Source organism: Coffea arabica, chromosome 6c (genome assembly GCF_036785885.1).
Source record: "Coffea arabica cultivar ET-39 chromosome 6c, Coffea Arabica ET-39 HiFi, whole genome shotgun sequence".
NCBI lineage: Eukaryota > Viridiplantae > Streptophyta > Magnoliopsida > Gentianales > Rubiaceae > Coffea > Coffea arabica.
In genome coordinates, this window is record NC_092320.1 from 23,707,024 (window position 1) to 23,723,236 (window position 16,213).

The window sequence follows — 16,213 nt, forward strand, 5'->3', positions numbered from 1 at the left end:
TCCAACTTATCATGTGTATACACGCATTAACAATTATTACTTTCTCTTAAATTTATACACTTTTTTTAATTAATCTCATTGCATTTATACATTTTTTCTCTAATTAATTTTATATTTTTAAAATTCTAATATCTGAAATACATTTTTACGGGTGCTCATTAAACAAACAGATAGGAAAAAAAGAAATAAAAACAAAAAACTTATTGCAAATCCCTGTGATATAGAAGTGCGTCTTCTGATGTCCTTAATGACCAAAATACCCCTTCGAAATTTCCATTTCTAAATTCGATTCCGGCAGGCGGATGCCGTGAGAAGAAGAGATTGCATTGCAGCAGAGCTAAGTGAGTAAGAAAAGAGAGAGCCACTGACTAAATTCAGCCACCAATTCAATATTCTCCAAAATACACAGCAGAAATCTTCACAAAAATCGCACCAAAAAAAAAAAAAAAGAAATACTAATCACAATTAAGATAATTCTTTTGCATAAAGAAAATGGAGAGACAACAAACCCTAGCTTCATCATCTTCTTCTTCTTCTTCATCTCCGCCTGCGGAAGACGCTTGGGTTGATTCCTACTTAAAATTGCTGCCTCAATGGCAATCTCTCACTTCCTCCAATCAGGTTTTCTCCCTTTTCCTTTTCTTCTTTTTCTTTTTTTTTTTTTTGTGTTTGCCATGAATTTTTGCTGAAATTGAAGTTACTGGAAAAGATGTGAATTGCAAAGTTTCATGCTTACTGTTTGTTGAAGAGGAGACTGTAATTCTCTCTCTTTTTATTTTTTCTTTTGCGGGTTTTTCTGGTTCCATTGTTTTTGTTATTTGAAGTTATGAAATATCTGGGAATTGTGATCCATTTGGCTGAATTTGGTTAATTATTTAGCTCAATCAGTTAGTTTTACATATTTTCAGTGCTTGTAGTATAAAATGCTATGGTAAGGCAATTACAGAGCTTATAGTCCTTCCCTTTCGTTCTTTCTTTTCCCTTTCTCTTTCGCTCTTTTTGCTCCTCTCTGCAAACCGATGATTTTCCCTCTCTGCAAATCGATGATGTTCCCTCTCTGCAAACCGATGAAGAAATTGCCAGTACGTTTCTCTGCTACATGATTCTGTGTTCTGCTTCCTACGTTTCTCTGTAAAATTTGGGCTTAACGCTTAGGTCTAAGCGCGTTGTATCCCACTCAGGTATCACCTTCAGCTGATCTTCTAGAGGTGGGTGAGCTATGTCTTTTCTGCTCCAGAGCCTAGCTATAATTGAATGAATTGCTTTTTGGAGTGTCGTGGAGAAATGGAAAATTTAACCATACATTTATTTTTTTAAGGCAAAATAATAACTTTCATTAGTACAGCAAGGAATAGTCACAAGCAGAAGCAATCTACACTATACATAACCAAAGAAACCTAAACAGAAATGAAACCAAAAGACTATACAAGCACTGAATCAAAATTGAAGATCTGTTGATCAAAATCCCATGCTATGCTAAGCTCCCAGTTAGCCCTTGTCTTTGGTACCTTCCTCCAAGATGAGACAAGAAACCTCATGGATTGGATTACACAATGCATAATAGAATCAGCACTATTAGCTTTATGTTGGAAAATTCTCTGATTTCTCTCCCTCCATAACATTTAAATTGTGGCTCCAAATGCAAGAAGTCTCACTCTGTTAATAAAGTCACCAGATTGGATAAAGCCAGTCTAGCTATCAAGTTCCTCCTTCCATGCATACACGCCTCTATATATCAAACAACAATGTTGAATACCACTCCACACATAAGCTGAAAAACCACATTTAAAGAATAAATACTCAATTGACTCCGGCTCATGTGCATATAGCAGGTACCAACCATCAGTTTCAATATCCCACCAGTTTACCTTATCTTTAGTAGCTAATCTATTCTTACACACTTGCCACACAGTGAAAGAATGCCTGGGGATATATCTTTCAATGAAACAAGCTTATACCATGATGCTTCAGAGCATCGTTCCCGCACCATATTTATAGCAGACTTAAGAGTAAAACTCCAGGTTTATCACACGTCCACATAAAGGAATCATCTTCTGAAGGTAGAGGTTGACAAGTTGGGGGTATATTCTGCATTAAATCCTCAACTTGTAGAGATCTTCTTCAGCCTTGAGCCCAATTCCATTTGCCTGCGAGCATAACAGAGTTTAACATAGCATCTTTATTACTCCCGAACCGTTTAAGAATTCCTGTGCTGTAATACTTAAGTAAAGGTCCATTTGGATGCCAATATTCCTGCCATAATTGAGTTTGAAGTCCATTGCCAACAATAGCCTGGATATATGGCTTGGCCAACTCTCTAAGCTGAAGCAACTTCTCCTAGAACCATGATGGATTAGCTGGAATCGGAACAGACCAAAAGCAACGATGCTTGAGCTTAATGGTATGGATCCAAGCAATCCAAAGTGAGTCCTTTCTCTGAAGGATATCCCAAATATGTCTCGACAACAAAGCCTTATTCCATGCCTGCATTCTGACCAGCCCCAGCTCTCCTTTTATAGGTTTACATACATCTGTGATTTACTCAGCTGTTATGATCACCCCAACAAAGACTAGTACCGCTTTCGTTTGCAAGGGGTATTCATAATGAAATGTAAAAGCAGCTAGCCTACCTCTTGACTTTCGCTCCAGTACTGTTATCAGTACCAGTCCATAAAAAAGAGGCTGGAAGTTGTTCTATCACCTTAGTAACTTTCCTGGGCAACAAAAATACATTGCTCCAGTACATTTGGAGACTCACTAAAACAGATTTTACCAATTGTAACTGACTGGCATAAGAAAGAGTTTTGGTACTCCAGCTATATATCCTCTGCTTAATTTTATCTATGATAGCATGACAATCCATGAATCTCAATCTAGAACTCTATAAGAGGTAGGCCCTGATACCTTAGAGGGAGAATGCCTTCCTTCATCCCTGATAAAGCACAAGTATCTGCCCTAAGGCAACTACTAGCCCCAGCAAAAATTATTTAACTTTTTTCTGCATTTGGAGTCAAACCAGACCACCTACTAAAATTATCCAGCACTGACTTCATCAAAGATGCTCCTTTGTAGTAGCTGCAGATAATAGAAAAAGATCATCAGCAAAAATAATGTTTGTAATTTCCAAAATCCCACATTTAGGATGGTGATCAAAGCCATGCTGTTGCAGTTTAAAGTCAAACAACAAAGGAAAGACCTCCATTGCCAGGAGGAAAAAATAAGGTGAAAGAGGGTCGCCTTGCCTTAACACTCTCTCACTCTTGAAATAACCAACTAGAGAACCATTTAGATTCAAGGAGAACTGAGCTGTACAGACCCCATTTTTGATCCAAGTAATAAATCTAGAAGGAAATTGCATCAACTCGATAACTGTGAAAAGAAATTCCCAATTAACAGTATCATATGCTTTCATAAGACCAACCTTAGATACACATCTTTGTTTCCCTCCCTTCTTGTGGTAACCACAAACTATGCCATGCATAAGTAAGATATTATCAGTGATAGATCTGCCTTTCAATAAAGCATTCTGTCTATTACTGATGAGTCCAGGCAGCAGTCTTTAATCTCTCTGTTAAAATTTTTGAATAACATTTATACATCACATTCCAGCAAGAAATTGGATGAAATTCCTTCATAGAATTAGGGGTTTGGACTTTAGGAACAAGAGTTATAATAGTACTATTCAGAGTATGATACATATAATCCTGTGAGAAACAACACTCCACTGCTGAGACAAAATCCTGTTTGATACAGTCCCAATTTTGAGTAAAAAATTCGACAGTATATCCATCTGGACCTGGCCCCTTCCCAGATTTCATAGAGAAAAGTGGATGATGAATTTCATCCTCAGTAACTGGCTTCTCAAGCTCAATACACTGACTTGCAAAATATATTTATGAATAACTAGCTGTAATTGGCTCACATATTCATTCTGAAAGGGACAAGACTTAGCAAAAAGATTCTGATAAAACTGAACAGCAGTGTTTCGGCTGTGATAAGCATCTGGACTTATCTTTCAGAAACCACTCTTCAGCTTAAAGTAGCTCAATATAAGACTGGGTCAGCTCCTTTTCATTACATTTCTTCCAAAACTGGACAAGAACCTTTTCTTTTCTCCCTCTTTTTATGGAGTATCATCCTTTAGTATTAGTAGAGTTCCAAAACAGTAGGTATTGGACATGACATAGGTATCCTTTTGTGTTTTCTTGCAGCTGAGATGAATTTTAAGGTTTTGAAGTGAAATACTGAACTATTAGGTAAAGTAGCAGTGTTGTGGCTGAGGTGGATTTTAAGGTTTTCAAGTGAAATACTGAACTATTAGGTAAAGTAGCGGTGTTGTAGTTGATCAGGCATTTCCGGGGATAATTTCTAAGGTAGTAAATGCAGAGATCAATTGGTTGATCTTGGTTGATTTGCACTAGGAGCTGTTTGTTTTATGCATGTGGGTGCTCCAAAGTAAAAGAAAAAAACGTGGCACAATTTTTATTCTGTTTGGCACTTATTTTTGGCAGCCAGTTATCCCAATTGCAATATCTAGAGTTAATCAAGTAGATGCTGGTAGGCTTGACATTGAAATGTCTGCTATGTTGAAGGAACAAATGGTGAAGGTCTTTTCGCTCATGAAGGTGTGTTTATTATTTATTTGCTTCTTCATTTAACCCATGAATGTTTTCAGAGTTTGGATGCATCTGGCAGGCTTCTAATTTTTAATATATGTCCTTTGGTATTAGCCAGGAATGTTATTTCAATATGAGCCAGAACTCGATGCTTTTCTCCAGTTTCTGATTTGGCGATTCTCTATATGGGTTGATAAGCCTACTCCAGGAAATGGTCTCATGAACCTGAGGTATAGAGATGAACGTGCAATTGAAGCAAGAGGAAAAGGTTCGACTAATAATTCTATCTTTGGATATCTTATGTGATCTCTGTTATAGTCTGTGTACAACTCCCTTTCCATATCTGAAAAATCACATTTCTTTTTTTTTTTTTTGATTTATATATCTGCATGGCTCATCTATTTGCTTATATATTGTGTCCTGAGTGAATTGGAAGCTTATTTAATTGATGAAATTTTCTTTAATCTTTAGCTCATTTATTGTCTTTAAGCTGCAGCATACATGGCTCTACTTGGTATACTAAAAGAATATCAAACCTCTACTATGGTGATGGAAATTTATGTAGATGCAGAAATGCGCCCATCTTTTTGATTGCTGTCCAATTTTGTCTTTCAAATGCTCTATTTCTTAACAATTTTATTTTTCTTGTGAGATGTCTTGGACTTCAGAGTTCTGTCTATTCTCACATGGACGTTTCTTCCAGTTCTTTGATCTATCTTAATAACATGGGCGCTCCCCTAACTACTTTTTTTGCCATACCAACAAGAAATTGGACTGGCACAGCATTTTCTGAATTCTAGGACACTAAATTATTCATTCCATTTTTGGGAAACCAGTTCAACAAAAATTTTGCACCTCCATATTGGCTTCTCGATATGGATTTTGTTGGAATTCTTTGTTCCTTTAGAGCAAAGAGTTAGCAAATATTGTACATAGATGGATTTGGCTTTGTTAGACCTTTTTGTTGTGTTAAGAGTAGCATTGATTACTTCATGCAAGAAGACTCTCTGTGAGTGAGAAACTTTTCAGTCTTCTTGCCAGTTGAAGGTAATGTGATGCGGTCCTACTCTAACTGGCTATTGTAGTCCCTCATTCATGACATGGTTGGTTGTTACTTTTTTGTAGGCGTTTCTTTGTGGAATTAACCTCAGCACATTTTGAATCTGAACAAATACTCTTGTCAACCCTTTGATCTTCGTTGACCTTCATGTTGTTAGCTTAAATATCTTACTAGTGCATTACTGGATGACGTATAAGAAGCTGGGGTGTGATAAATGCACTTCCATTTATCTGATATACTGCTATTTAAATGCATGGCCTGGGGATTGCAACACGTTCTCATTCCCATCCAGTCTTCCAGTCAAATTGTTTATCAGTTTCTATCTCATCTGTTGTTGTTTTGGATGTGTTCTTTTTCCAGTCAGAACTGGTCTGGAGGGACCTGGACTTACGGTTTCTCAAAAAATTTGGTACTGTGTTGCCACGGTTGGTGGTCAGTATCTTTGGGCTCGTCTGCAGTCATTTTCTGCTTTTCGTAGGTGGGGGGATTCTGATCAGGTAGTATATCTGTTATAGTAGACCTAGATGTCCTCTCTCTAGCTCGCTTTGCCTCCTGTTCCTTTAATGTTGTCCTGCAGAGTGTTGACAAGAAGTAACAAAACTGGGGAGCTAATCTTTGTAACTGTTACACTTGTCAGAGATCACTAGTTCGTCGAGGATGGTTTCTATTACAACGTGTAGAAGGATTATATAGAGCAGCATCTTTTGTCAACATACTTGTATTTCTTTACTCAGGAAGGTATGTTACCAAGCATTAAATGCTCTGTTGATGTGTCATTGCATGCATAAACTTTTTAAGTTTGGGATGGAATAGATCAAGAAAAATTAAGAAAATTTTTAGTCGTTTTTATGCCTAATCATGTGTTGGGATTGGTTTCTGACCAGGTAGTACTGCTAGGGCAAGCATGAGATGTTTGAAGGCCTGGGGCCTACAGATTTCTAAGAACAGTCTCATATTATCACTTGCATCACTTGATTTTGCTTTAATTGCTGTATGAACTTTTCTTCTTATAAAGAAAACCACCATAAAGTCCATATGGGTAGGTGGCGAGAGTAATTTTTGTGAATCGCTGCTAGTTTATTTATATAGTGCATATCAGCACGTTTATACATTTCTGTTATGAATGACTGGTGCTGGCAATTCAAATTTAATCTTGTTGATTGGTCCTCTTGGTATCTGAGATCTTGAGGATTTCCATATCATATGTTTTAGAGCGGTCATAACATTGCAATTTCATCTCAAAGACATGTTATACTTTTCAAGTATGACACAGGAAAAGGTTTAATAGATTTTATCTAATTATGAATACTTATGAGAGCAAGAAGTTAAGTATTCAGAACCCAGGAGTCTCACTAAATCACATGTCATTAAAATAACAAATTACTGCAAAAGAAAGATGGTTTCATTCTCAATCTGAAAGATGATAATGTTTTCTGGAAAATATATGACTTTTTACAAATGCAATTAGTTCCTTTCCTTGAAGCAGTTTTCCTCCCTTCTTAATCTAAAACCTTGGCGCTGTTTATCAATGGTTGGTATTGCTTAATACTAAGGTAGTTCACATTTAGAGTCTGATTTAAGAATTCCGTCTAGGAAGTTGGAAATAGGTGCTTATTAAACTGGATTTGTGTTCATCAAATTGAATAACTGGTTTTGGGCTTGGCCTTCATCAGCTGACTTGGCTTTAATAATAAAGAGCTTATATGCAGCAGAAACTACGTACAGGGCTTCAGAATCCTGCATATGGTGGCCTGTTTTCGTGTTGACTGAATAAGTAGAACTGTGGAAGTCTATATATCTTCATTCCACCACTGACAGCTCATTAGCAGTTTAATAGATGAAAAGAAGAACATTGGAATGATCAAACATCATATCAGCGGTATTAATTTTTAGCGTGTTGATGTCCTTTAACATCATTTTGAGTTAAGTCATTATTTTTGGTGCTTAATTTGTGCCTTATTAATAGAAGTGTCATCATTTCAAGTCAATTCATTATTGTTGGTCTATTTATGAGTGTGCTGGAAATGGAACTTTTCTTATGAATCCATATGCTTTTCATATAATTCTTAATTTGTAAAGTATATTACTCCCTCCGTCTCATAATTTGGTTCATTTTTCTGGAAAACAACTCTTTAAGGGAACATGTAATCATTGTGTCTGGATGAGGTGGATTTGGGTGATTTTACAATGTTATCCTCAAATTTAAAATTTGAGAGTATGAGCAATGCATTGGTAAGTGGGAAAAGTTACTTTTTCAAATGGCAAAGTGGGAAAGCTAATAAAATGTTGTATTGGCTTTTAGAAAGTGACTCTTCTTTTGGGACATCCAAAAAGTGGAAACATGACATTAACAATGAGATAGAGGGAGTACCATCTTTTCAGGTTGATGTCTTTTTCAAGGATAATGACTTTTAACACTCTTTTTGTCATTGGAGGTGCATTAATTTGCTCCTTGAATGATCTTGGGGAATCTGTGTATCTATTGTGATTTTTATCCTGATTACAAAGCATTATATGATTTCAATCCGCTTCTTGTTGTGACTGATCTCTTGTTCACTTTATACTGATGGTTTGATGCAGGTATAGGTGTCTCACTGAACGACTTTTGCGAGCAAGACTTGTTTACGGCAGTCCTAATATGAACAGAGCTGTGAGCTTTGAGTATATGAATCGCCAGTTGGTGTGGAACGAATTCTCGGTAACTTTCCCTTTTCAAAATATATCATGGTAGTTGCTCCCTAGAAGATGTTGAATTTTGGGTTCCTATTTTCTACTTTTTTGTACTGAAAATAGATGAATGTGGATGTCAAAATTTTAACAATTTCATAGGAATTCCAGTCAATTGTGATTTTTAACACAAAATGAGAGTTTCTTGCAAGGGAGCTCTGTGCTTTGTTTGGTGGGTTTTGCTAGTTTTCAAGGACATGGAAATAGTTTTTAGTAGTATATTTATATTTTTCTGCCCCGGCATGTAGGTGGCCTTTTTTTCGACCTTTTATTATTTATCTGAGTTTGTGGTAATGTATTAGTGTTCGTACTTATTTACCTAAATAAAGGAGTCACTGTGCTTCTCGATTTGATTCCTTATCTGTTTTCTGCATTCATTAATGGCGATAACTCTGAGGTGCTCTACTCAAGACACTTACATTTGATATTTATTGCAGGAAATGTTGTTATTGCTTCTTCCACTTCTTAACTCATCATCGATGAAAAGTTTTCTTCGTCCATTTTCAAAGGATAAATCCTCTAGTTCTGCTGGGGATGAAAATTTATGCCCCATCTGCCAGGCGAATCCAAGCATTCCTTTTCTTGCCCTTCCTTGTCAGCATAGGTATGTGACAGTTTTTAGATACTTTTGGTTCTTATGTAGATGCCTATTGAAGTAGCATAAAGCGGAATTTCATGCCCAGTTTGCTCAACAAGCAGTCGCAAAAGTACTGCCTAGTGGCACTGCATGGTTAGTGGTTACTGTGGTTGTGTCTTTGATGGTTATTATAATGTGATGTGAAAATAGTAGATTTGCGTTCTGATATAGATGTTCTTAAAGGTTTTAATTTTCTTGAGTCTTATAGTCGGATTAGGGCCTTGGTTTTATGAAACACAGCCTCAGCTAGGTTGGTATTACTGAATCTATGGCTTCGTTAATCGGATGTCATACTCCTGGAAGATACTAAGAAGGATCGGAAAGTTGTGGCAGTTACTAGCATGTCATTCTCACCATGGTGGGACTTTCTAGGGAAAGGACTAATGGATCATAAAATGTAGGAATTGTCGTGTTGAAATTGGCTTCCTGAAGAGTGTTAATGGATACCAAGTGGAGGCTAAAATACTAGCATAAGAAAGTCACATATTTCTCAAAAGAGAATGTTATGTGCAGTAGGAAGTACAAATAGTCATTGGCCAATCTCAACCTTATAGTTCCATCTCCCAGAAACAAGATTGCTAAGAAGAATTTAGACTTATATGAGACTAGGAGTACAGTTGTGCAACTGCAGGCTATCCTTGTTTTTGGTTTGTTCAGATCTTACTTTGGAGCTTGTGTACAGCTGCTCATGGGAAGGTTGGAACCAATTGCCAGTTGTCTGATTTAGCACATTGCACTGCCTTGCCAAAGCCATCTGCTGGGTATAGAGTTTTATCAAACGTTAGCCACAGTGAATAGCCTTTGCTGTGCCAAGACTCCAGCTATCTTAGTGGACCTAGCTTTCCCCTGGTTCACCTCCTAGGTTTTCTTTGTTTGGTGAAATTGTTTATTTTCATCCGCAATGGAATCTGGTTGTAAGCACACTGCCACTTGCATGAATCCACGATGTATGTCGTGCAAGAATGCCAAGTCCCATAAGTATGCATTCATTTTCCAAGCTTTTCCATTGCTGCCAACTGGGATAACTTCTCCCGGAAAGCTCCAAAAGGCAGTATTTTATTGTTGAGAGTCTTTTTGTTTCTCGTTCTGTGTATCTAATGGCTGCAGGACTCTCCTAGGCTGACTTAAAAAGTTTAAACATGCATTGCTGTACACCTGCAGCTTGCATTGGTATTATGGTTCTTTTCCAAAAAGGTCTCATATGGAGTTTGAAACTTCCATTAGACTCGTCAAAACATGGACTACAGGTTTTTCCTTTTTGTCGTCTCAAAAACTCCACTTCTAGCTCCTTGAGGGGTGTACATAGCAAGATTACTGTGTCAGTTTTCTTAGTATATACTTTGCTGAACTGTCAAGATTGAATTTTGATGTTCTATATTTACTCGAAGCTGCTATTTGGACATATTTGATGGATTATTAGACAACTGCATTTGATTAGGCAGCAAAACACACTGACAAGTTGCAGCACATCCACTTGTAATATCTGTGTTGCTCCTTAAAACGCATTAACATTATGTAATTTTATTGCTGGCAGGTACTGTTATTACTGTCTACGAACGCGTTGCTCTGCAGCTCCATCATTTCGCTGCTCTAGATGCAATGAACCAGTTGTTGCCATGCAACGGCATGGTTCCGTTGACAATCTTGCTCAGAAACAGTAATTATTTTCCGTCAAAGATAAAGTACACAGAAATGCAGGCACAACAGAGATGCATGCAAGGGTGCCTAAAGTTGGCGTTGATTATTTGATATTTGATTCAAGGAATTAAGATTCCTTGCATAAAGCTTTTGTGCCCACTGCATTTTATGTTCCATTCTTTGCTAATTTAGATTTTCTGTTCAAAATATATGTCGCTGTTAGTTTCTGCTCGGTCGTTTATTGTATGTTCTCTAAATTTTCTTATCTTGTCCTGTTTTATGAAGTAGACCTTTTTTCCCTTTGTTTCTTTTTTTTTTTTTGCATTTTTATTTTGGTAAATTGGTCAACCACATTTATGACTTTCGGAAGAAAATGCTTTCTCACATGGTCTTCGACTGATTTGCGCTAGGAGAATTTGAATTCTTTATTGTGAGTCTGGCAGAAGATTAAACCTTGTGTCCTAGTTGATGTAGTCTGGCAATTTGCAAATCAGTCGTATGTGACTGTTGAAACTTTGAAAATATGTGATTCCGCTAGTTACAGTGAGTCAATACTTCTCCTTACGCTCTAACTGTGAGGACTCGAAATTTCTATTATTTTAAAATTTCTAATTTTGACTTAATTAATTATTTATTTGGATTTTTGTCACGAATAATATATTCTAGCCTATTAGATCTAAGTACATGATTTTATAGTTTGTTATATTTCTAAAAGTGTTTCATTTTAAAAATAAAATAAAAATATAGATAAATAAACAAATATTTTCTTATAAGCCTATTTAGCGGAAAAAAAAATGAAAATGTGTCTAAAAATTTTAGCCAATTGGGAGTACAATAAGTTAAAAATTTGAGACCTATACAATGAACCTAAAATAGACAATTTAGGTTTAAAAACACGAGAAATAACTAGTGGTTCGATCGTTATAAGAATTTTTTAAAAGTTTCAATTTTATTGCGCCTAAATTAGAAATACGTGTTTTCACGTGCGCGCTTAATTGGGAGACTTTGGACCATTATTTTGAGACAATTAGGAATGAATAATATTTATACAAATGTAAGTGCCCTAGAGGTTTAGTGCACTAGTGCAACAAACGTAAGAGAAATCGAACACAAAACGCGCGTGTAGGGTACTAGTTATAATTGATTTGACGTATTAAAAGATTTGACGTCAAGCGTCTCTTGTACGCAAAGGCTTCGGAACCGCAATTCATTTCCTTTCCTCTGCTGCAATGGACGGCTAGACTGCAACAAAGGAACAACCGAAGCTTCACCATTTCTTTTCTTCCAAAACTCAACCAAATTCCTACCAAAACTTCCATAGATTCTCACCAAACTTCACATTCATTTAGCTTTTCACTTGGACAACAACATAGGCTGAAAAAGGGAGGAGCTTTCACGGTTTCTTCAAGCTTCAAAGGATCGAAAAATCTGTCCAAACCAGCCATCAAAGTAGGTAGCAATCTAGCACCTTCAACTTATCTTATGGAAGTTGATTTACGCATTTGAGTTGGAATCTTTACTTTAGTAGCTTGTATTGTTGGAAATGTGGGCTCTATGAACTCCCACTTTGGGTTGATGGCTGTGATGATGTTTGATGATGGTTTTATTGCTGAATTAGAGCTTAAGGAAGTAGATTAAAGGTGTATTGTGGCCAGAAACGTTGTTTCACTCTTGAAGCAAAAAGTTCCCATTTTACCCCTGCTCTGTTCGGTCACTTTACTGCAGATAATTGAGGATTTAAAGGCTTGATTATGTTGTTTACATGTTGTAGAAGCTGTGTACAAAATTTCGTTGAAAAATATTGAGTTTTGGTGGGTCAAACGAATTTATTTCAAAAACTAGTAATCTGGAAAACGGTTTCGCCGTAATCCAAACCAGTGGTTGTATTTTGTCCATAACTCCGTGCTCCGACGTCGAAATCAAGTGCCGTCAGCGGCATTTGAAACTAGACGTTCCCATGTTTCCAACGGTGTATAATTCACATTCTGGTTTCATGTGTGTGAGCCACACCATTCATCTGAAGTCGACTGTCCTGTTTCTCCGTTCTGCCGAAATGATTTGTGATGCTGCAACTTGAGGCTTGATTTTGAACCAGTTGCATGCCGAAACTTGAAACGATTTCTTCTGTAAAGTTGTAGCCCCGTGAATGTATTTTCTAACACTATCAACCATTCCCAATTCCGAGTTAAATTGAGAGAGTTATGATCAAAATACGGCGACTGCCTCATTTTTGAAAACCTTAGCTTTGGACAGATTGCCTTAAGGATTTTTCCAAACTTTGGTTGATTGAATGACCACCCTTCTGAGGGTATTTTTCCATGAAATTTGATAGAGAGATAACCTTCATATGGAAGTATTATACTGCAAAATTTGGTGTCAATCCAAGTCCGTTTCGGCACTTAACTAAAGGTCCAAAGTTGGAACCAAATCTGGAAATTTTGTAACAGTCTTGAATTTTTCCCAACTTTGAGCTACCATATCTTGGTGCTCGAAACTCCGATTCTCGATCCGTTTGTTCTGCCCTAAACCTTACTTGCACCTCTAATTGAACTATAAATTTCAAGGGCTGGTTTGCAACGAGTGAATTCTGCCGCATTTTCAAAGTTAGCGAAAAACCAACCCCGGCTCATTCCTGGGTGATTTGGAACAGCAACTTTAGGCTCATTTTTGAGCACTTTCCACTTCGATTCATGAAAAAGTGTCTTCTAGGAACTTGCAGTACTTTCTAAGAGGTTTTCAACGGTATAAAGTTTTCCAATTCTCGACTTATGTCGAGTGAGTTACGATTTTTCAAAGATTCATAACAAAACTGAAAATTTTCCAACTTTCAAGAAAATAGAGTTTTTCAAGAACTCTTTATTCTTTTGATATTATCTAAACGTTTTATCCCCGATTTCCTAGATAAAGACTTAAATATTGTTGAATGTTATCAAATCTCTCTCGAACCTCGATTTACGAGTAATTGAGGTTCATTTTCACGGAATTTTCTAGAGTAATACTAGTGAACGAATTATTCCTCGATATTTGGGATATGGGTGATAATTCACTATTATTTGCTCAGGCACGCACGAGGACCTCCAAGAGGACCCTACTGTGGAAGTTTGAACTCTTCCTCCAATTTACTTGCTTGCATAACTTGGTGAGTGTCAAGTGTATGCCTACTTGAACTCTAAAGTCTTGATTCATGCTTGACTTACCTGATTACATGCTTAGCCTATTTGATTTTTGAAAAAATGGAGTCGAGTGTGTACTTAATCGCACTCGTTCTCATTTGGCACAAATGACTCATGTCTAACATGATTTGCCTAATTTACATGACTTGAAATGCCTGCTTAAACATGTCAAATGCTTGAATACATGAAATGGTATGCTATGATTGCATACGTCGATGGAGTGAATCTCCTCGACATTTACATGACACATGGGGGACGCCCAAACTCATAGGCCGACCTTGGAACTCGAGCCGGCATGGGATTGGTCGGGAACCTCGGTGAACCATGAGATTCACATGATAAGCTTGATCTATTGAGAGATCTCGCTTGACATACTCGTAAAGTATCGCCTTATAAATGTCGTGCGGGCCCGAAGTGGTGTATGGTGGACGGATGAGAAGTAAGTGGTGAACTACGGATATGAAAATATCAACCCAGTTGACGGAGAGTCATCACGGGGAGATATACAAATGACATCGGCAAATGTGGAACTTAGCTCCTGAGAGCTTCTATATCCTTGAATTGTTTCTGGTTACAGTTTATTGGTGTTATTAATTACTTGCAAGCCAATACCTGAATTGTTATTTGGAGCTTGTTATCTGAACTATGTGTTTGCATGTGTGTTCTTGGCCTCACGAGCGTTTTGCTCACCCTGTAGATTTGTTTTCCTTAACAGGTTGAATTCGGAGGTAAAATGGAGCAGCCTCTTGATGTACTTTTGTTTTAGGGTTGCTAATACTTTTGTTATGCCTTCGGCTTTGGATTGTACTTTTGGTATGGAAATGTAACCTTTGGACGAATTGTATTTTGTGTACTGACGTGTGGTTTGGAGAATGGTTGACTATTATTAAGTTTGAACGTTTCCTCATTTATTGTATCTAAGTTTCGGTTTGTATTGTGTGGTCCGGCTATAAGTTGAAGGGAATTGCTTGAGTCCTGGCGAGAGTTGGGCAGACGTCCCGCGGATACCCTTTGGTTCCCCTTAGGGAGAAGTGGGGGCGTCACAGTTGGTATCAGAGCGCTAGGTTAGAGATCTATATGGGAAACATATTAGATACTCTACCCTTAAAACTCGACATGGGATGACTTAGTCATACCCTAAGTGATACTTGAGGCGAACTAGCAACTAAGTTAGTCCTACCTCAAGTGACAATTGGGATGAACCAATGATTAGGTTAGGCATGCATTGCAGGATATTGGGACTAAATAGAGATTTAAATTTCTAACCCAAAAGGTGCTATTATGTTGCAGGGATGGACAACGGAAATGGAGTTTCGACAACTAACGGGAATGGCCATGCTAATGGTCATATAGCGCCTCCTAGGCCTATCTTTTATCGAGCTTTGGCTGGGGAAGCTCGAGTACGCTACTTCCCATCTGACCAATATATTCGCTGCTTTAGACTACACTGAGGATAGGCGAGTGAATTTCGCTGCTTTCCAATTTAAGGGGGTAGCCCGTGCTTGGTGGGATTTGATAAAAGGAAAATGGAAGAGAATTCAAACCCCTTGGACTTGGGATAATTTCACAAAGGAATTTAATGAAAAGTTTCTTCCGCCCTTAATCCAAGAGAAGAGGGAGGATGAATTTATTAAGCTGAAACAGGGAACCCTTAGTGTAGCGGAGTATGAAGGAAAATTTACTAAACTTTCAAAGTATGCTCCCGAACTGGTGACAAATGAGCGAAAAAGGATTAGACGATTTGTTCAAGGACTTAATGTGGAGATACAAGAGGGCCTGGCCGCAGCCCAAATCTTTACATTTACTGAGGCTTTAGAGAAGGCACAAAGGGTTGAAAGTGCAAGGTCTCAAGTGAGAGACTTCCATAGCAGAAAGAGAAACTTTTCTAGCCATGCTTCTGGACAAGCTAGTAAAAATGTACAGCCTTCCAAAATGGGAAAAGGAATGGGAGGACCAAGGACTGCTGGACCTTCGAGAGGAGCTTTATCTAGAGGAGGTCGTAGTGGACCGACACAGGCAAGAAGGGCACCTTCTAGCGGTTCAGCGGTGACCCCTCAAGTTTCATGTGGTTACTGCGGAAAACCAAACCATTCTGAAAGTGATTGTTGGAGGAAGTTTGGGAAGTGCCTGGCTTGTGGTAGTACCGAGCATCAGCTTGCGAACCGTCCAAATAAAATAAAGACGGGAGGTGATACCCAAAGGCCAGAAAAGTCAGATTCTAAGCAAACTAGTGCCGGAGGGAGTCGACCGAAAGTGCCGGCTAGGGTTTATGCACTGGACTATCAACAAGTTCCTGAGGCAACTGAGGTGGTAGAAGGTACGATTCCGATCTTTCACCGTTTAGCTAGGGTTTTAATTGATC

The 16,213-nt window shown here is 37.8% G+C and overlaps 1 protein-coding gene and 1 long non-coding RNA gene across 4 annotated transcripts; both read left to right on the forward strand.

Moving 5' to 3' along the window:
* The first annotated feature begins 287 nt into the window (after positions 1-287).
* On the forward strand, positions 288-10,977 carry LOC113691319 (peroxisome biogenesis protein 2). Of its 3 annotated transcripts, none has more exons than XM_027209420.2 (8): positions 288-621; positions 4,512-4,625; positions 4,731-4,884; positions 6,037-6,173; positions 6,314-6,414; positions 8,257-8,374; positions 8,841-9,007; positions 10,575-10,977. In XM_027209420.2, exons 1-8 carry the CDS (start codon positions 493-495, stop codon positions 10,699-10,701), a joined length of 1,047 nt encoding a protein of 348 aa, XP_027065221.2. In that variant the 5' UTR covers positions 288-492; the 3' UTR covers positions 10,702-10,977. The 3 variants fall into 3 exon arrangements, with proteins under 3 accessions (XP_027065221.2, XP_027065222.2, XP_027065223.2); XM_027209421.2 differs by having other exon boundaries at positions 348-621; positions 4,593-4,625; XM_027209422.2 differs by having other exon boundaries at positions 454-621; positions 4,593-4,625; positions 4,735-4,884.
* A 2,020-nt stretch (positions 10,978-12,997) lies between these two features.
* Positions 12,998-14,758, forward strand: LOC113694313 (uncharacterized). The gene is made up of 2 exons (XR_003449305.2): positions 12,998-13,817; positions 14,567-14,758. It is a non-coding gene; the product is annotated as an uncharacterized lncRNA (long non-coding RNA).
* The last annotated feature ends 1,455 nt before the right edge of the window (positions 14,759-16,213 follow it).